The sequence below is a fragment of the Lacerta agilis genome, chromosome 16 (assembly GCF_009819535.1).
Source record: "Lacerta agilis isolate rLacAgi1 chromosome 16, rLacAgi1.pri, whole genome shotgun sequence".
Lineage (NCBI taxonomy): Eukaryota > Metazoa > Chordata > Lepidosauria > Squamata > Lacertidae > Lacerta > Lacerta agilis.
In genome coordinates this window covers 5,664,464-5,686,067 of record NC_046327.1, presented here as the reverse complement: position 1 = coordinate 5,686,067, position 21,604 = coordinate 5,664,464, and the positions used below count along the sequence as shown (strand labels likewise).

General features: G+C 45.9%; 1 protein-coding gene across 1 annotated transcript in view; it reads right to left on the bottom strand.

Moving 5' to 3' along the window:
- The window catches only part of TEK (TEK receptor tyrosine kinase), a 54,383-nt gene extending 33,254 nt beyond the window's left edge, over positions 1-21,129 (bottom strand). Inside the window, exons 1-4 of the mRNA XM_033173312.1 lie at positions 20,993-21,129; positions 9,653-9,964; positions 2,382-2,492; positions 1,753-1,905 (exon numbers count right to left, since the gene is read on the bottom strand). Of these exons, the coding sequence (XP_033029203.1) occupies positions 1,753-1,905; positions 2,382-2,492; positions 9,653-9,964; positions 20,993-21,056 (640 nt within the window). The 5' untranslated portion in view covers positions 21,057-21,129. The remainder of the gene's footprint in view (positions 1-1,752; positions 1,906-2,381; positions 2,493-9,652; positions 9,965-20,992) is intronic.
- Positions 21,130-21,604: the final 475 nt, after the last annotated feature.

The window sequence follows — 21,604 nt, the reverse complement described above, 5'->3', positions numbered from 1 at the left end:
TCCTTTAGGAGGTGCTGTTGTCACCAGAAAAGAAAAGGGTTTCAGTTTTGTTTTTGCATGCATTGGTTCTGTTCCTCTTCCAGGCCTCAAAGCACTGGAAGAAAATATAGAGCAACAAAAAGGGACTGAAAGTATATACTTAATTACAGCTCAGAAAATGATTCTGGTTAAATTTCATGCCCATTCATCGAAACCTAGTGCCACTTCCTTCTTCAGTTCTCTTTATGAGAATGTTTTTTAAATACTGTGGAGAGGAAATATGAATAATTGTTACTTCTGGATTTTTAAAAATTATTTTATGGAGTTTTTTCCCCTTCCACATAAACTAGTAAACAGTTCAGGAGATTGTTGCTCCATTTGTTACAAATACAAATAAATATCATTTTAAAAGTAAATTATGTTTGTAATAATAAAATACACTATATTTTTAATATGCTAGTTGTGATAATTTTATGCCCATTAAAATTGTCCATAGTTATATTTTATGTTTCTAAAGTAACAGAATGACTTTCAATCTGGAAAGGAAAAAAGAAGTGCTAATGTAGCATTTTTTTCAATTTTCCCGAAAATTTCCGTTTTTTCCGAACCCCCCCCCCCAAGGGTTTTTTCTGAGTTTCAAAATTTCCAGAAATTTTACATCTCTACTTGCTCCTTTGCCACGCAAGCTGCAAAATCGGATCCACCTGTACCTGATTTCCCTTACCCGGGAGCGTACCAGTTCTACACTCCTCCAGCTCTCCATCTAAGAAACCTACTACCATTATTACAAAAGCTATAGCAGCAGCTGGAGAATCAGCTATGCTAGCTTTTATTTCCCCTTTCCCTTTAAATTCTAGATTGTCGCTTCATCATTTCTTCCTTGCTGTGTTTTGACTAGTATTTAACTAAATCACCCTGGGGATTTGGATTGGACGAAATGCTGTAGCAAGAGTTTGTAAATCTTTTTCTCCATGGAAAAAGTGGCAACGGCAGTGGAGATTTAGAAGCAATGGAATCTCTGTATACAATGAATCTCCATGGATGTGACCTCAAATAAATGATCAATTATAGGAATCATTAAAAAAGTTGAATTAAATAAATAAATACATAACTTTGTACGTAACTAAATGTCAGCCCCGTTAATTTCAGTGGGTCTGCTCTAAGCACAACTGAGTCCTAGAATCCTAGAATCCTAGAGTTGGAAGAGACCCCAAGGGCCATCCAGTCCAACCCCCTGCCAAGCAGGAAACACCACCAAAGCATTCCTGACAGATGGCTGTCAAGCCTCCACTTCAAGACCTCCAAAGAAGGAGACTCCACCACACTCCTTGGCAGCAAATTCCACTGCCGAACAGCTCTTACTGTCAGGAAGTTCTTCCTAATGTTTAGGTGGAATCTTCTTTCTTGTAGTTTGAATCCATTGTCCTGATCCAACTCTTTGTGTAATAATAATAATAATTTATTTATACCCCACCTATCTGGCTGGGTTTCCCCAGCCACTCTGGGCAGCTCCCAACAGAATAATAATAATAATAATAATAATAATAATAATAATAATAAAGCGATAAAACATCAAACATTAAAAACTTCCCTAAACAGGGCTGCCTTCAGATGTCTTCTAAAAGTCAGATAGTTGTTTACAGTATTTCCTTGATATCTGACGGGAGGGCGTTCCACAGGAAAGGCGCCACTACCGAGAAGGCCCTCTCTGTGCACAAGTCCAAGGGTTCCTGTCTGCAGTTTTAACTTAAGAAGAAGCAGATCAAATCTTACTTCTCACTATCAGCCTAGTATAAGCTGAAGTGAAGTGGCTTCCTCCTATGTATCTGACAGAGTACACTGCTGAATCTTGAGTCTGGTCGTTCTGCAAGGACACTTTTAGCACTTCTGGGACTTCGTGCCTGAGGACAGAAGATATGAAAGAACCTGTAGTGGAGAGAAGAGCCCATAAAAACATAACTGACGAGAAGATCGACGGAGGAAAAGGGCTTGCCAGGTTAAAGGAGAGGCATGAGGAACCTCTGAAGGGCTTCAGGGTGCCTCATACCTCAAACACAAGACTTCCCATAAGATAAACTTTTCAAGTTCACACATTCAACTAGAAACAATCAAGGTATCAAGATATCAAGAGAGATAAGGGGCTCATTTCAGACACTTCCCCAGCAAAGGAGTGCCTCTCCTTTCTAACACATGCCTACGATGTGTGAGGTGGGCACTCATAATTCATCATTTTCAGGATGACTCAATTCACCTGCTCCTTCCCCACACCTGATGACACCTGAGGAACCCTTAATAAGAGGCCACCTAGGAGTCTTCTCAGATCATAGCCTGAACCCTGCGTCATTATCAACACAGGTGCTCACGTGTTAACCATAAAAGCAGAAAAAATGGGGCATAGATACCATTTTTATAGATAACCGCATCTTCTTCCTTAACAACCTTTCTGATGAAGGGAATGTCGACAGGTTCTCCGCGGTTTGTGGTAATGGTTAAAGCCACTGGAAGAAAGGTAGCTAAAATGTAAAAATAATAAGGGGGGGATGAATGAAATGTGGATTAGCTCTAATAATCTTTACCTCTTTGCTAGTCCTTCAGAACAGAAGGTGGAAATGTGATATACTGTGGGAGCAATCTAAATTTGAAAAGATGGGCAACTCAATTCATAGCTTGCTCTCTCTTTTGGAAACTCATTTAAACCCTCCAAAAAGTAGGGGGGGAGCACAACAGCAATAAATACTTTGGCAATCATCAGCAGAAAGGATAAACAAGTTTGCTGCAAATATTTCCACAAGCCAGCCTTGCAGGGTTCATCTATGAGGGCTGGTTGGAGTTACCGTAGTTAGTTTTTTTATTTTTATTTTTTTACTTTGGAATAAAACATCCCTGTGTCCCACCCACCAACCCAGCCACCCCAAAGCCCTAGTCCTTTTGTAGGTGTTGTTTAGTTTATCTGTAAACTCTTGGGTTCACAGCATTGTTGGAATGGAAAGGAATCCACCTTCTTTAGTGGGCTCTCTTCCAACGTATTTTTAGCTCGTGGCCTATATTTGAGTTAATTCATTAGTTTACAAATGGCCTGGAACTCACTATTCAGACAGGAACAATAACTGGGCTTCGGAGCAGAGGGCTGTTTGCATCACATGTCGATTAGCATCTTGGCCAAGGATACAAAGGTTCCTTGAGGTATATACACAAGCACTTCCGCACACAATGAAGTTTTGCTGGAGTTGGCTTTCCCAACCATTACTCCTCCTTTTAGGGACGCGGGTGGTGCTGTGGGTTAAACCACAAAGCCTAGGGCTTCTCGATCAGAAGGTTGGCGGTTCGAATCCCTGCGACGGGGTGAGCTCCCATTCGAAAGCACGCCAAAGTGCAAGTAGATAAATAGGTACCACTCTGGCGGGAAGGTAAACGGAGTTTCCGTGTGCTGCTCTGGTTCACCAGAAGCAGCTTAGTCATGCCAGCCACATGACCCGGAAGCTGTACACTGGCTCCCTCAGCCAATAAAGCAAGATGAGCGCCGCAACCCCAGAGTCATCTACAACTGGACCTAATGGTCAGGGGTCCCTTTACCTTTACCTTTTACTCCTCCCCTTGCCTTGAAATGGTAATAATAATAATAATAATATTTATTATTTGTACCCCGCCCATCTGGCTGGATTTCCCCAGCCACTCTGGGCGGCTTCCAACAGAAATCAAATACAAAAATATCAAACATTAAAAACTTCCCTAAAAATGGCTGCCTTCAGGTTTTTTCTGAATGTCAGGTAGTTGTTTATTTCCCTGACCTGTGATGGGAGGGCGTTCCACAGGGCGGGCGCCACTACCGAGAAGGCCCTCTGCCTGGTTCCCTGTAGTTTTGCTTCTCGCAGTGAGGGAACCGACAAAAGGCCCTCGGCGCTGGATCTCAGTGTCCGGGCTGAATGATGGGGGTGGAGACGCTCCTTCAGGTATACAGGACCGAGGCCGTTTAGGGCTTTAAAGGTCAGCACCAACACTTTGAATTGTGCTCGGAAACGTACTGGGAGCCAATGCAGATCTCTCAGGACCGGTGTTATGTGGTCCCGGCGGCCACTCCCAGTCACCAGTCTAGCTGCCGCATTTTGGATTAATTGCAGTTTCCGGGTCACCTTCAAAGGTAGCCCCACATAGAGCGCATTGCAGTAGTCCAAGCGGGAGATAACCAGAGCAAGCACCACCTTGGTGAGACAGTCCGCGGGCAGGTAGGGTCTCAGCCTGCGTACCAGGTGGAGCTGGTAGACAGCTGCCCTGGATACAGAATTAACCTGCGCTTCCATGGACAGCTGTGAGTCCAAAATGACTCCCAGGCTGCGCACCTGGTCCTTCAGGGGCACAGTTACCCCATTCAGGACCAGGGAATCCTCCACACCTGCCCTCCTCCTGTCCCCCAAAAACAGTACTTCTGTCTTGTCAGGATTCAACCTCAATCTGTTAGCCGCCATCCATCCTCCAACCGCCTCCAGGCACTCACACAGGACCTTCACGGCCTTCACTGGTTCTGATTTGAAAGAGAGGTAGAGCTGGGTATCATCTGCATACTGATGAACACCCAGCCCAAACCCCCTGATGATCTCTCCCAGCGGCTTCATATAGATATTAAAAAGCATGGGGGAGAGGACAGAACCCTGAGGCACCCCACAAGTGAGAGCCCAGGGGTCTGAACACTCATCCCCCACCACCACTTTCTGAACACGGCCCAGGAGGAAGGAGCGGAACCACTGTATAACAGTGCCTCCAGCTCCCAACCCCTCTAGCCGGTCTAGAAGGATGTTATGGTCGATGGTGTCAAAGGCCGCTGAGAGATCCAGCAGAACTAGGAAACAGCTCTCACCTTTGTCCCTAGCCCGCCGGAGATCATCGACCAGCGCGACCAAGGCGGTTTCAGTCCCATGGTGAGGCCTGAATCCCGATTGGAAGGGATCCAAATGGTCCGCTTCTTCCAGGCGTGCCTGGAGTTGTTCAGCAACCACTCGCTCAATCACCTTGCCCAAGAATGGTAGATTTGAGACTGGGCGATAGTTGGCCATATTGGCCGGGTCTAAAGATGTTTTTTTAAGAAGCGGTTTAATGACCGCCTCTTTCAGCGGGGCTGGGAAGGCTCCCTCACAGAGGGAAGCATTCACCACCCCGCGCAGCCCATCGCCCAGCCCCTCCCGGCTAGCTTTTATAAGCCAGGATGGGCAAGGATCAAGGAGACAGGTGGTTGGTTTCACTTGTCCAAGCAGCCTGTCCACATCCTCGGAGGTAACAGACTGAAATTGATCCCACGCAACTGGACTAGACAGGACTCTGGCACTCTCCCGCCCTGGCCCTGCTCCCACGGTGGAGTCTATCTCTTTCCGAATCTGAGCGATTTTATCCGCAAAAAACTTTGCAAACGCATTGCAGGAGATCTTGGGGTCCCTACCAGGCCCCGATGACGAAGGTGGCTCTGATAGATTCCGAACCACCTGAAAGAGTCTCCTGCTGCTATTTTCCGCAGATGCAATAGAGGCGGTGAAGAAAGTCTTCTTTGCCGTCGCTATCGCCACTTGGTAGGCTCGACGTTGAGCTCTAACCTGTGTTCGGTCGGATTCAGAATGGGTTTTCTGCCACCGGCGCTCTAGCCGTCTCAACGATTGTTTCATCGCCCTCAGCTCCGGGGAAAACCACGGGGCTGTCCGGGCTCCATGCAACCGGAGAGGGCGCTTCGGAGCCAAACAGTCAATAGCCCTGGTTAGCTCCACATTCCAGTGGGCCACCAGGGAATCGGCTGAAAGGCCATCAACATGGGATAAAGTATCCCCTACCACTCTCTGGAAACCATTTGGATCCATTAAGTGGCGGGGGCGGACCATCCGAATTGGTCCCACCTCCCTGCAGAGGTAGTCCAAAAACACCCCTGCTAGTTTCAGAAGCTGTTTCTTTGCTGCCTTCATTTATTTCAAACACACCTGCTCTTATTGGTGGGCCATGAATTGTTATCTACTCTGAGTAGCAGCTGTTCTCCGGGATAACAGGCAAAGATGCCCTTTCCCGTTACCTCCAACTAGGGATGGGCACAGGAGTCAATTTCAGTTTCTCCCTGTTTCCCGTTCTTCCAGTCTTAAGTCTACACGTTTCTTCATCAGTTTGTGATTTCCCTTTTTATTATCATATTCGCTCATGAAAATTTCTCCGCATTTCAGTGATAACTTTCCCTAATGCGCATGTGTGCAATTTTGCCCAGTCCCATTTCCCAAGAAAAATAGGTGCCGGAACTCACCAATAAGTTGTTACGGTAAGTAACGCACATCGGGAGAGGCCACGAGACCCGCCACCACTGCAGGAAGGCCCGGTGAGGCCTGGCCCCTCAACATTGAGGTGGGGGTGGGGTGGGACTCAGCCTGGTCCAAACATACTTTTGTGGGCGCTGATGTGTTCAGCCCCATAGAGTTGGCACCTATGGCAGCGACGCATGTGTGTTCAGAAGCCAGACAAGCAGCGCCGCCCTGCCTGGGCGGACCCCCACCAACCTAAACACAACAGTTCATAGGGAGCTCAAATTCTCCGTATATGAATATACCAGAAACATAGGAAGCTGCCTTATAGAGATTCATGCCATTGTTCCACCAAGCTCTGTCATGCTACCCCTGACTGACAGTGGTTCTCTGGAGTTTCACATGAGGGAACATTCCAGCCTCTGTTTGCAAATGCTGGAGATTGAACCTGGGATTCTGCATGCAAAGGAGATGGTCTACTTGCAGGGCCTTCTCGCCGTCTGCTCCCAGACTCTGGAACTCCTTCCCTGGAGAAGTTAAACTGGTTCCCTCATGGTTGTCCCTCTGCCGACAGGACAAGCCTTTCTTGTCCCACCAGGCTTTTGGTAACCGACTCTTTTTTTTAAGGAAAGGACTGGGTGCTGTGATGTTTAATCGTAACTACAGTGGTGCCCCGCTAGACGAAATTAATTCGTTCTACGAGTGTCTTCGTAGAGCGAATTTTTCGTCTAGCGAAGTGGCAATGGAGCGCGGAGGTTTCTGCGACGAATTTTTTTTTCCCGTCTTGCGAGGCAGCCCCATTGACTTTTTCGTCTTGCGGGACTGCCTTCTGCTAGCGAAGGCCTTTCGTCTAGTGAGTTTTTCTTCTAGAGAGGCATTCGTCTAGCGGGGCACCACTGTATATGGTGCTGTGGTGTTTAATTGTAAACTATATGTTTAGGGAAGTTTTTAATCTGTGATATTTTAAATGTATTTTAATATTTGATGGAAGCCGCCCAGAGTGGCTGGGGAGACCCAGCCAGATGGGCGGGGTACAAATAAATAATAATAATAATAATAATAATTATTATTATTATTATTATTATTATTATTATTATTATCCCTAATAGATCTTAATACCTATAGATATGGACCCTCTAAGTGTCCCTATTTTCCAGGGACAGTCCTGAATTTACAGGCGCTGCCCCGGTTTCTGATTTGATCCTGGAATGTCCCGCTTTTCCTTAGGACGTCCCTATTTTCATCGGATATCCAACCCCAAAGCCACCTGAAGGCAGCCCTGTCTAGGGAAGTTGTTTAATGTTTTAGTATGTTTTAATATATGTTGGAAGCTGTCTAGAGTGGCTGGGGCAACCCAGTCAGATGGGCGGGGTATACACAATAAAATTATTATTATTATTATTATTATTATTAGTTGTGGAATCAGGTTAATACAGGGTTAACACTGCACAGGAAGGTACGTTCCGACACTGGATGTTTGGTTTCCTGTTAGAATAGGACGTCCCTATTTTCATCTGAGAAATGTTGGACGGTTATAACTATAGCTATAGACAGATAGATAGATTTAATAATATTAGTGTTTATTTGCTTTTGAATGATTTTTTCTCCTTTGTTTTTAGCTCTTTTAATTTTATATGTGAGTGATTCCCCCCCCCAAAAAAAGGTCAACAACTTTGAGTCCCTCCCCTTAAAAAAGGGGCGCTGGGTGGATCTTTGCACCCCCGTGGCGCATATGCTAAAGAGGGCCCTTGATAGATAAATAAATAGATATAACAACAATAATAATGTCCTAACACTGAGCATACGGCCCATATGATTACAGGACTGTGAGGGACAGAAAGCAGGAGCGCGTTTGTTCCTCTGCTCCTTCGTTGCTGTGCTCAACGAGCTGGAGGCAGATGTTTGGAACCAACGTGCGAGGAACCTGCCGAAGTATTCAGTGCTCCTCGCTGCCAATTTGATCCCAGCCTCTTGCAGAGCAGGATGACAAAGGGTGTGTGGATCTCCTTGTCCCTCATCACGGGAGAGATTAGAGCGCCCGAATAGGACTTTCCGCACTTTGCAAACTTGGGATAAGCTGGCCTGGTTTTGGCTGGCATGATGGGGCTAAATCAAATCAACGACATGTTGCTTCCAAAGTACAATTAATTTACTTTTTTTTTTTTTTGCTGAACGGCCATGGAAAGGACATATAACACAGAAGAAGACTCTGCTGGGGAGAAAACAGATGTGTGACAAATGACCCCCAGAACACATGGCAAAATGTCTTTTTCGGGCTAGAAGGGCGAGATCATTCTGAGGTTCTATTTTGGTCCTAAACATTAAGACATTCAGCTACACACACAATTCCTTGTCTGTTTTGAGAAAAATTAACAAGGAAAGCTTTGTCTGCTCCGATAAAAAACTGGAGGATGGGCTGGTGTCCTTTTGAATATATATATATATATATATATATATATATATATATATATATATATATATATTTAACGTAGTATGCAGTTCATGCCCAAACACGCACAAGACTTTCAAAGGAGCACAGAAACAAAGCATTTCATAATACTCCAATAACTGAAAAGGGTTTCCAGCTACTTAGATTTCTCAAGCTTTCCAGGAAGTTTCAGAACTCTTCTACTTCAAAACTTTTAATTTTCCATAGACATTTGATGAGCTCGTGTTGATCACATCCATTTGCATAAGATTGCTAGCTCCCGTAATTTAATGTCTAGGGATGACTCAGTCTAAAGATTTGTCTGGTCTTCCAATACTCAGGCTGCAATTCTTTTGCCACTTACCTGGGAGGAAGGCCCATTTGACTCAATTGAACTAATTTCTGAGCAGAGAAGGACTGTGTATTATCTGTCTGATTTGCTCCAGGAATGTCCCACTTTTCCTTAGGATGTCTCCATTTTCATTGGAGAAATGAAAATATGTCCTTCCCAGTCTCTCAGCTACAAATTTAAAGTTCAAAGTCTCGGTCTCTCTTTTTTAGAGGAGAGCCTAGTTCTATGCCTCTTTGTTCAGACTGTTAGATGGTCCAGCACTGTTTCTAACTGGGTCCAGCAAATCGGAATATGCAAATTCAGGGAAATAAGCTTGCAGGAATACGCAGGTGCCCCATATGGGGATCAAACCTGGAACCTTGGTGTTACCAGCACCATGATATAACCAACTGAGCTATGATTAATGTTTAGTGGGCTAACAGTCAAGGCTAGGCCTCTAGCCCTTCATAAAACGGACCATTCCCATGCCAAAGCTAAACTGGTGCTCTTCAAAAGTACCATGAGAAACACCTTACCCTACTTAGAATTAATATTTGCCAGTGGATAACTACTGTTATCTATTTAGAGTCTATTTTCAAGCATGTATCATGTACCGGGGCGTGACACACCTTTGTTTGCAAATGCATAAGGTACCTGTTTGTTGCATCTTCATGGTATGTACCCTCATTGCTTTGTCTTTGAATTTTCCTTCGCAGAAATACGCTCCAATGCTTTCGCCGGATTTTTCCCTTGGCCATACCACTTTCTTCGCTGACCCCCTCGCCTCGTCTTCAGCCATGGCCAGGGGGTACGGGTGCTGGCCCATCAAGGCCTCATAGTCTCTCCCAATGGTGATTGAGTCCCGAGAACGCCATCTTGATGTGATGCAGGTCAGCGATGTCTCTGAATCAGCCACGGTAGGGAGGGAATTGATCAGTATCAAGTCAAATGCTCCTTCCACATTACCTGCAAAGAAAAGGGGAAAAGTTTTGCTGTTATTGAATTTCAAAGCACAGTCCGTTCTCTAACCAAGCTGCCAAACGGCTCCAGGGCCGGAGAAACTTTCTTGAGGACATCACAGGTACTTGCCAATCGGCGCTGTGCACAGCCGGCTTCTGCTACAAGGTAAGTGTTAACTGAGGTTGTTTCTGGAGAGATCCTGCTCTGCCCCAGCAAGGTATGTCAAGTGTGCTTCCAGCTAATATATGCAATTTTGAATGCACTGCGTAGTAAGTATGTGATTACTCTTTGGTTTCACATAGAATCATAGAGTTGGAAGAGACCTCAAGGGCCATCCAGTCTAACCCCCTGCCAGGCAGGAAACACCATCAAAGCATTCCTGAAGATGGCTGTCAAGCCTCCGCTTCAAGACCTCCAAAGAAGGAGACTCCACCACACTCCTTGGCAGCAAATTCCACTGTTGAACAGCTCTTACTGTCAGGAAGTTCTTCCTAATGTTTAGGTGGAATCTTCTTTCTTGTAGTTTGAATCCATTGCCCCGTGTCCGCTTCTCTGGAGCAGCAGAAAACAACCTTTCACCCTCCTCTATATGACATCCTTTTATATATGTGAACATGGCTTCATGTTTAGAGTCAGCTGCACTCTGCGTATGCGCAGTGGACCCTCCATAGGCCTACTATGTGGTCAAGTTCTCAAAGAGCTTCCTGAGTTTTAGAAGTAATGCACTAAGATGCAGAATACGAATAAAGCCAGGGCTTACCGTAGGTTTTTAACATATGCATTTTGGCTCTCTATCAAAGGCACATTTCTGTATCAGCCCTTTTCTACTGGGGTAGGATGAAGGACACTGTAACACACTTATACTGACCACTCCCAATGAGATTGTCACAATCACACTCTTTGAACAGATAACTATGCATTACCTAATGGAAAAAGAAAGCCTTCGGAAATGAACATGCACAGTCAATTAATACATTAATGCTTTCTAGAGAAATGATGGCTGAAAGAAATGCCTCTCATCATACGTTAATGGAAATACTTATTTTATTGAAGTCATGCCTCTTAAACTCTTCTTTGCTGCTGCTTTATTCCCACTATTTACTAGCAAATTTGGGATGGATTAGCAAATTAAAGGGGAAGATTCAATATATTTGCACACCTTTTAGCCCTTGCGACACCTGAAAGGTAAAAGGTAAAGGACCCAGGATGGTTAAGTCCAGTCAATGGCGGCTATGGGGTGCGGCACTCATCTCGCTTTCAGGCTTAGGGAGCCGGTGTTTGTCCGCAGACAGCTTTCCAGGTCATGTGGCCAGCAGGACTAAACCGCTTCTGGTGCAACGGGACACTGTGATGGAAACCAGAGCGCACGGAAACGCCGTTTACCTTCCCGCTGCAGCCGTACCTATTTATCTACTTGCACTGGCGTGCTTTCGAACTGCTAGGTTGTCAGGAGCTGGGACAGAGCAACGGGAGCTCACTTTGTCGCGGGGATTCGAACCGCCAACCTTCCGATCGGCTAGTCCTGCTGCTTCTGCTGCCGAGAGGGAGGTGTTCCAGCATGTGGCATTGCCTCTGTTCTTCCCTGTCCTCAGATGAGTGGCAACGATTTGGGGAGCTCCCTGGTTCCTGCTGCATTTGGCCAAAGCTGGGGAGTTCCTGTGTGCTGCATTGCCAGCTGGCTTCCCCCACCCCCCAGGGATAAACCAAGCTGCAATGATGTGAGGAGCACCCTGGCTCTCTCCGAGCCCCTGAAATGAACCCTACAGTGTGCAAATGGTTCGTTGCAAGCACAGTTAACACCTCGTTAATGTCCACCCTGCAATAAAACATTTCCTTTCTTTCTTACAAGGTTAATGTGCCCTTCTGAATTGCATCCCAGGCAAAAAAATAAAATAAAATTCAAGAGTTGAAACTTTCCCAATCATTGTAATAGCCATACATACTGCAGAAAGCTAACGATGAAATACAGTGGTACCTCGGAAGCCGAACGGAATCTGTTCCGGATGTCCGTTCGACTTCTGAAATGTTCGGAAACCAAGGCATGGCTTCCAAGTGGCTGCAGGATATTCAGTTTGCAAAGAATGTTTGCAAACCGATAAGGTAAAGGGTAAAGGGACCCCTGACCAATAGGTCCAGTCGCAGACGACTCTGGGGTTGTGGCACTCATCTTGCTTTACTGGCTGAGGGAACCGACGTACAGCTTCCGGGTCATGTGGGCAGCATGACTAAGCCGCTTCTGGCGAACCAGAGCAGCGCACGGAAACGGCGTTTACCTTCCCGCCGGAGTGGTACCTATTTATCTACTTGCACTTTGACGTGCTTTCGAACTGCTAGGTTGGCAGGAGCAGGGACCGAGCAACAGGAGCTCACCCCATCGCAGGGATTCGAACCGCCGACCTTCTGATCGGCAAGCCCTAGGCTCAGTGGTTTAACCCACAGCGCCACCCGTGTCCCAACCCACAGTGCCATATTTGTGAACATGACACAGCTGTTTAGCAGGCAGCTGTTTTAACGCACTTCATTAAAATGTTGACCTGAGAGCACTGAAGTGCATTGTGGGTATCTCTCCTGCTCCAGACTCCACACACTTAAAAAGCTTGCAGCTTTAAATGCTCTAACCAGTGCACTCTAATGCCCGTGTGAAAGATACCATCACTTTAGGGGGCTTCCAAGGCAGCATTCTTGCTTTAATACCTTGATTTCATTTCGGCCAGCTAGCAAGCTCAGACATGTCACTTGGTGCCCTACTCATTCATTTATCCCATAAGCTTTGAGCATTGGGATTTTATCAGGAACGTGGAGCAAAACAACCTGAATTCAGAAGAAACCCACAGGGAGAGGTAGGAGACAACTGTCTGCAAAACGCTGAAGCTCCTCTGCGTCTACTTCAAACAGACTTTTGATACCAGCCGTGTCCTTTCTCTTCTCTATGAAGACAACTTGCCACTTGCGGAATAAGGATTTGAATGAAAGAGACCAACCACCTCCGTATCCTCCAACATTTCTCTGATGAAAATTGGGACGTCGTAAGGAAAAACGGGACATCCTGGGATCAAATCAGAAACTGGGGCGGCTTCTGTAAATCTGGGGCTGTTCCTGGAAAATAGGGACACTCGGAGGGTTTGCACCTCAGCCTGATAATAATACTGGAATCACACTTGAGATCATGCCACAGCTACACATCTTACCTGATGAGACAATTTTATGAGGTACAAGGTTAAAGGCAAAGGACCCCTGGACGGTTGAGTCCAGTCAAAGGCGACTATGGGGTTGCGGCGCTCAACTCGCTTTCAGGCGGAGAGAGCCGGCGTTTGTCCACAGGCAGCTTTCTGGGTCATATGGCCAGCAGGACTAAACCGCTTCTGGTGCAACGGGACACTGTGATGGAAACCAGAGCGCATGGAAACGCCGTTTACCTTCCCGCCACAGTGGTACCTATTTATCTACTTGCACTGGCGTGCTTTCGAACTGCTAGGTTGGCAGGAGCTGGGACCGAGCAATGGGAGTGTGGCAATCACCCAAATTTAGGATTGGCATAGAAGGAGTTAAAAGGTATAACCAGTAAGAACCTTTAGGGGGCGGAGTTATGTGGGCTATATAAACCCCTCCCGGGGAAGGAAGGGGGGTTCTTTGGTCTTTAGTCTTTTGGGCTTGTCTTTAGGCTTGTCGTTTGTCTTTGTCTAGGGGGCTTGTTGTGGGTATTGGGAGGTTGGAAGAAGGGTGGCAAGGGAAGGAGTAGGAACAGGGGATGGGAGAAATCGTTGGGCACTGTTGTTAACAAGAACACAACCAAGAAAGTACTGTTTATTCAGAAACCACATGCTTATGTACCAAACTTCAAATAAAACAGTTTTGTTCCAATATTCTCCTTGACTGAACTGAGTGAAGTAAATACCAGACAGACTGGTTGGTGGCAGCGGTTAATTAACAAAGTGGTGAGTGCAGGTATCAACGGACCGTTAAACGTCTGGGGGATCTGTGCAGGTTGAGCGAACCGCCACAGGGAGCTCACCCCGTCGTGGGGATTCAAACCGCCGACCTTCTCATCGGCAAGCCCTAGGCTATGTGGTTTAGACCACAGCACCATCCGTGTCCCTTTTAAGCAAGACAATACACTTTGCTAACTACCCAAGGGAGGAGGTGTCAAGCCACTGTCTAAAACTGCATATCATGCATCGAAAGAACGCATGAGGGGGCTTGAGGAACCATGTAGGCTAGCGGTGCCCCCCACCCACCATGCATTTGTGCATGTGCATAATTTCACGCACAGACTCCTTTCAGGTGTTGGCCATATGTGTGGGCAGGCGTTTGGGGGTTTTTCTCATTGTGCCTGGTGGGAGAAGGCCTAGGGTCATGCGGCTCTGTGACCCCCCCCCCATGCATCTATTAAATTTAGTAATGTCTTGTTTGAAGCCCCTTGCCCGTGGGGCTGTGATGCTTGTATGACCCTGACCCAAACTAAGAGAGAATGCTTGTCCAATACCCTTGTGACATGCGGAGATTTCGAAAAACGTATTTAACATTTTCTAAGGAGGGAAAACGTTGCATACTATTTTTTTTAAAATGGCACATGCAGTTATAAAATATGGATATGCAATATGAATATATTGTGCAAAGGTGTCTCTTTGAGTCATAGTTTGCCCAGTCTGTTTGCCGGGACTGCTGTTGTTTTGTCTAAGGTTACAATGCTATGCCCATTTACTAGGAAGTAAGTCTCGGTGAACACAGTGGCGTATACTTCTTTGTAAGCAGGTTTAAGATCAGACTGCAAGATAAGCTGCCTTCTTGTGTTAATTGTGCGAGGGAGCTGACATGCAATGCACCATGGATCCCCCTCCCCCTGGTGTTGCATGGCTTTCCTGCCCCCCCCCCAACCGCTGTGTGTTGAGTGTGGACAACTGAGCAAGGGAACCCTGTTAATACAGACCTTTCTGTACATGAAATATTCAGTGGAAGCTGGAGCACCAATGGTGCAAGACTTATACAAAAGCCTATGCACAAAGAGGTGCACATACAGAGGTCCATATATCCAATGCATGGGGCATGACTGCCCACTGAGCCTCTTGGGCTTGCTGATCAGAAGGTCGGCGGTTCGAATCCCCACGACGGAGTGAGCTCCCGTTGCTCGGTCCCAGCTCCTGCCAACCTAGCAGTTTGAAACCACACCAGTGCGAGTAGATAAATAGGTACCGCTGCGGCGGGAAGGTAAACAGCGTTTCTGTGTGCTCTGGTTTCCGTCACTGTGTCCCGTTGTGCCAGAAGCGGCTTAGTCATGCTGGTCACATGACCCGGAAGCTGTCTGCAGACAAACGCCGGTTCCCTCGGCCTATAGAGCGAGATGAGCGCCGCAACCCCAGAGTCATCCGCGACTGGACCAAACGGTCATGGGTACCTTTACCTTTAACCTTCCCTGGAACCTCATGGGACTTTATGGCAGTGTTAAAAACTAACCAGGGTTAGGGTTGCCAAAACGGAATGCCTCCTTGCCATTTTGGAGCCAGGCAGCTCGAAAGTCGTATTTCTCAATATGACTTTTTGGCTCCTGAAATTCATTTGGATTGTGCCAATAAAATATAACGGATAGAATTCTACAGGATGTGTTGCTGTTACAGTCAAACCTCGGTTCCCGAATGCCTCCGTTTTGGTACGTTTCGGCTCCCGAAGGCCGAAAACCCGGAAGTAAATGCTCCGGTTTGCGAACGTTTTTTTGGAAGCCGAACATCTGACGCATCTTCCGCTTGAGTGCAGGAAGCTCTTGCAACCAATCGGAAGCCGCACCTCGATTGACGAACATTTCGTAACAGGGGCGTACCCAGGATCAAAACTAGGGGGGGGGGTAAGCCATGGTCTTTCAGGTTGTGACATTTCAGCACGGAAAGGCGAATGAAACCAAAATTTTAGGAAAGTTATATATAATTACAGCAGTGCTTTATTACGGTAGTTATTACAATTATTTGCTTGAATTTTTTTAAATTTTTATTCTAGTTACATATCTTATACCAGGGGTGGCCAACTCCCTAGAGACTGTGATCTACTTTCAGCAGTGATCAACCCCCGTTTTTGGTGGTTCAGCTCAAAGTTGTTGACCTTTTTTGGGGATGAGGAATGCCCTGTTTTTTTAGGGGGTTCAGTTCGTTTTTAGATTACTGACCATATTATGTAAACAGCAAACAAAAACAGCTTCAAAAAAACAGAAAAACTTCCCCCCAAAAAACAGGAAGCCCCCAAATGGCTGAAAAACTCAGTTTCCTAGGATCCTCAGCCATCGCAACTCACCATGCAAGGGAACTGTTTCCAAAGCTCCTTTGCAACGATCAGCCGGCACAACACACACACACACACACACACACACACACACACACAGTGGCCGGCTGCCGGTCGCAGAGCTCAATTGTTATTTAGATTTTGGGAGGGGGAGAAAGACCGGTAGTTGAGCTTTTTAGGAGAGCTTTTTTTTCCTTTTAGGCTGCCGATAACCATTTAATTATTATAATTTTTTGCTTCGGGGGGGGCAGGTGCCCCCTCCTGCCCCCCCTTGGGTACGCCCATGTTTCGGAAGCTAAACGGTCTTCCGGAATGGATTACGTTCGACAACCGAGGTTTGACTGTATGTGGTCCAGATCCAATGATCCCCAGGCGCCATCCTGGCACCCAGGCATCTTCACTTGGCCGCAAGTGGTCGGCAGACATCTGCAAAATGCGCCTGGCTAATTTCGAACGCAGCTTTGTGGTGAAAGGCAGATAAGAAACCCTAATGATAATACTATCCCTTCATGTCGTGGCGTACAGAGTTTAAACTACCCATATACTGGTGAATTTTTGCATTCTGTTGCTTTCGCATTATGCCTTCACTCGACATTTAAGGGCCTTTTTGTTTATTGGAGTTACACCTATGTAGGAACGGGGAATATATTCCTTCCTGTATTGCCTACAGCAGCAGTTTTTTTGGCAGATCTATGGGGTTACACAAGGAAAGGGAGGGAAGGCAATTTCTTTGGCAGCCGTGCTCAGAGGCCTTGTCCCCACCTTGGAACAAGGGTGGGGTCGGTTTTCGCCTTCTCGGCAGCGGCAACACCCACAACAGACCTCCTCCCTTCTTTCCTTCCACACCACCACTTGGGGGCAAGGTTAAGCGAGTTTTAAAAGCTGCCATTGACTCTCATGCCTCTCCTGCTCGGGGGGAATGTCAATACTGTTTTCCTGGACTCCGCCTGTTGTATCTAAAGGAAGGCGTATTCGCATTGTCTTCCACGGCTCGCCCCAGGAAACATGATATCACACTTGAACAAAAGCGGGAAAGCTGACAGATCTATTGAGAATGGGTGTGGCTACACAACACACCTAAAGCAGCTGAGCCTTGTGGATTGGCCGGTTTTCAGCGCTGGGGTTTCTCCATGCCTTCATTCCTCTCCTATTCCCTCCATTCCTACCCATGCCTATGTAATTTTAAGGGCTAAATGTTGAGGTTTCAAGGACAGAGCCAATGGGAACAATTACTAAAATAAGTGTAAACAAAATGAAAAATGAAAATTAAAAAAAAACATTCCAGTAGCACCTTAGAGACCAACTAAGTTTGTTCTTGGTATGAGCTTTCGTGTGCATGTATCTGAAGAAGTGTGCATGCACACAAAAACTCATACCAAGAACAAACTTAGTTGGTCTCTAAGGTGCTACTGGAAGGATTTTTTATTTTTTATTTTGTTTTGACTATGGCAGACCAACATGGCTACCTACCTGTAACTAAAATACCGGTAAGTTTCTTCAGGACAGCTGCTAAACATACAAGAGAAAATATTCTCACCGGGGGCAGAAGGGGTACAGTAGCTGTTGTTGTTTTTTATATGAAGAAGAAGAAGAAGAAGAAGAAGAAGAAGAAGAAGAAGAAGAAGAAGAAGAAGAAGAAGAAGAAGAGGAGGAGGAGGAGTTTGGATTTGATATCCCACTTTATCACTACCCGAAAGAGTCTCAAAGCAGCTAACATTCTCCATTCCCTTCCTCCCCCACAACAAACACTCTGTGAGGTGAGTGGGGCTGAGAGACTTCAGAGAAGTGTGACTAGCCCAAGGTCACCCAGCAGCTGCATGTGGAGGAGCGGGGAAGCGAACCCGGTTCACCAGATTATGAGTCTACCACTCTTAACCACTACACCACACTGGCTGCTACACCACAGCTGCAGCTGTGCTAAGTTCACTTTTTTAAACTACCAAATAAAGTTCCATGTCTGTACTGTACTGCCTTTATTCCAGAGAGGACCGAGTGGGAAACAGGGGTGTGTCATCCCCCCCCCCGCTTTTATCACAGCACCACCACCCCTGGATAGTACATTAGGCTGGGAGAAAGACACAGCCAAGGTCACACAATGAACCTCATGGCTGCCGAGCAGGATTCGAACCCAGCTCTCCCTGGTGGAAGTTGATCACTCTTGTGGAGACTCCACACGGAGTCTCAAAAAGTGCATTTCCTTTCTCCAAAACTGACCTTTGTTCACATATGGGCTTTCTGTATGCTGACAGCTGGCCATCTATAACGTTTTAACATACCACCTAACACGACACAAAGCATTCTGCGATCTCTGCTTTCTCATCTGTTCGGTAGCAACTTTTTAGCCTGAATAAATTTGAGGCCTCACTAGATGCAGGGTCTCCTAACTCATTTGTGAATCACCAAGCAAGCTGCAAGCTAAGAGCCGACCATATTTAAACCTGTTGATTTTTAATGGGCTGAAATTCATCTCATTTTCTCTTGGATTGTACCCATTGTACAGATATTTACACAAAGACCATACTTGTGGAACCACTGCGTATTCAGACAGGTATGAAGGTGAGCATTTGTTATGGACTTTTCTGCCATGTTTTCTCTCCAAGTGCTTGACGCTCAATGAAGCTAAAGTGGGGATACTGTTCTAGTACTCTAAAGCCTTTGCACACCTGGTTCCAGGTGACAAATTCCACCATCCCTGACAATTGGAGTCCAACAAAATCTAGAGGGCGCCCAGTTAGTGAAGGGCTGTTCTTGCAGTTTATCAGATACAGATTTTGCTGCTCCCAGAAGAATTGAATACAAAGTTTTTGGGAGTGAACTCTAGACTCATTTACAAACTTTTTGTTATTTATAGCATGTTTTACAACCTAGTTTTCAAATTTCCTGAACCAACGCAAAAGTATTCTTTCTAACAGAGGGGACTAGCCCATAATAGAAATACCATAAACACGGCAATGATTGTGGCATCACCCCTCCAGTGTAAATGGTTAGCAATAAGTGATGGCATGGGGGGGGGGGAACTGCTCCCTCCCCTTCTTATTTGCAATGGGCTCCTCTTATTCCTATTGTATGGATGGACCAGTGAGGTAAGTAATAATGTACTAGATAAACTCATTCAGTAACCCATGGCTATGGATGATCTATGCAAAAAGATCAAACTTATCCATCCTCAAAGAAATCAGCCCTGAGTGCTCACTAGAAGGACAGATCCTGAAGTTGAGGCTCCAGTACTTTGGCCACCTCATGAGAAGAGAAGACTCCCTGGAAAAGACCCTGATGTTGGGAAAGATGGAGGGCACAAGGAGAAGGGGACGACAGAGGACGAGATGGTTGGACAGTGTTCTCGAAGCGACTGGCATGAGTTTGGCCAAACTGCTGGAGGCAGTGAAGGATAGGCGTGCCTGGCGTACTCTGGTCCATGGGGTCACGAAGAGTCGGGCACGACTAAACGACTAAACAACAACAAATGGAGGATTTGAACCCAGACCACCCAAGTCAACATGCTAGTTATTACAACTTTTGCTCTACTTTTCCACCTGCCTTGCTTCGCAAAGTTTTTCTTACAGCGCAACCCTATAAACAGCTCCTTTAAAAAGCCACATTGAATTCAATGGGACTTAATGTTGAGTGAGTATAAAATTGCAACCTTGGTCCCATCTCAAGTTTGTTTAGGATTGCAGCCTTAATGTTTGCAGTGTAGGAAGGCTGCCTGGAGATAAGGGAAGTGAGCAATACTTGGGATAAACAGAGAAAATGTAAAAGGGAAAGGAGCAAGCTACATTTCCTCATTTTAAGTATCACTATCATCTTTTACTGAAGTAGAAAACATCTCCAGGCATTAAAAGCTTGCGTTTAATTGCCAAGCACTAATTATAATAAATGCCATACTTTGCAGTTCTCACAAATCTATATAAACAATGGATGCTAACTCTGCCATTAAGCAGTGATTTAAATCCGTTTGTAATGTAAGCACTCGCATTAAATGCATCTATCGCAACCATGTTTTACCCCATTAGTGCCTACTAGATTCGCTAAGTGAAAGGGATGCAATGAGAGGTTTCAAAAGTAAAAGCACACCCTGATATTGTAGGTGTGTCAAGTTTATTTGCAAAGCGCCCCGGGGAACAAAACTGGGAGTCCTTTTCTCAGCAAATTTTCAGACGGTCGATGTGCTACCTCTGAACCAAGTTAGGAACAGTCGCATCATCAACATCAATATCATCATTATCGAAAAGATTTACACCAATCTAAAATGTGTATTTGACTCAAGCAAACACCTGCAAAGTTAGCTAAATGCATCCTCCTTGCAACAAATTCTCAAAAAATAATAATAATACTGTGTGACAGGCAGGATTCCGTCATAATAAGCTGCGCAAGCCGGGTGACTTCTCTGGAACAAAATGAACCGAGTATTCCAGGATCGAACCAAAACAAAATAAAATAAAAAATTCCTTCCAGTAGCACCTTAGAGACCAACTAAGTTTGTTCTTGGTATGAGCTTTCGTGTGCATGCACACTTCTTCAGATATTCTTCAGAGCTTTCGAGTGCATGCACACGAAAGCTCATACCAAGAACAAACTTAGTTGGTCTCTAAGGTGCTACTGGAAGGAATTTTTTATTTTATTTTATTTTGACTATGGCAGACCAACACGGCTACCTACCTGTAACAGGATCAAACCAGACAGGGGGAAAGGATCTTGCATTCTGACCCTTCCTTGGTGCATTACAGAAGTTCACTGACATACTCTGAGAAGTAACTGAAGGAGTCCTACCTGAAAGCATGAAGCTGAACCCGCAGAAAACCAGAACAGTCCCTGCTTTGCCAAGTATATCCATCCAGTTCACGGGATAACAGATGCCCCTTTCAGTGGTAAAAATACCCCTCCTTAGTCGTTGCTCTTTGCTTGCATCGCCGAGCGATGCTCGCCGGCCCAGGAAGCAACAAGCTAACTAACTGCAAGACCCAGAGTGGGCTAGAACAAAACTCTGCGGCTGTCTGAGCAAGCAAAGGGAGTTTTTAAGTTCCGTTTTCCTGTTTCCTCTGTAAGATTAGGATGGGGAAAGGCAGGATCTTAAAAGGCATTATGCATCAGCAGGATTCGAGAGGCACTTTGCGAGCTCCATCCATCTCCAGCATCTAAACACTTTATCTGCAGCTCTGGGGAGCGGAGGGTGGGGTGGGGGGAAGAGAGGACTGCACTTTGAGAACCCCCAACAGGTCACGGCCAGCGCTGTCAGGAACAATAGGGACATCCTCCAATAGGAAGAATTAAGAGAATAACAAGCCCCTCCGCCTATGTGTGGTATGTGAAAATGTGCCAGTTCACCTCCTCTTCTAATTACTCCCAGAGATACTATTCAAACTTGCAGGCCCCCATAAAAGG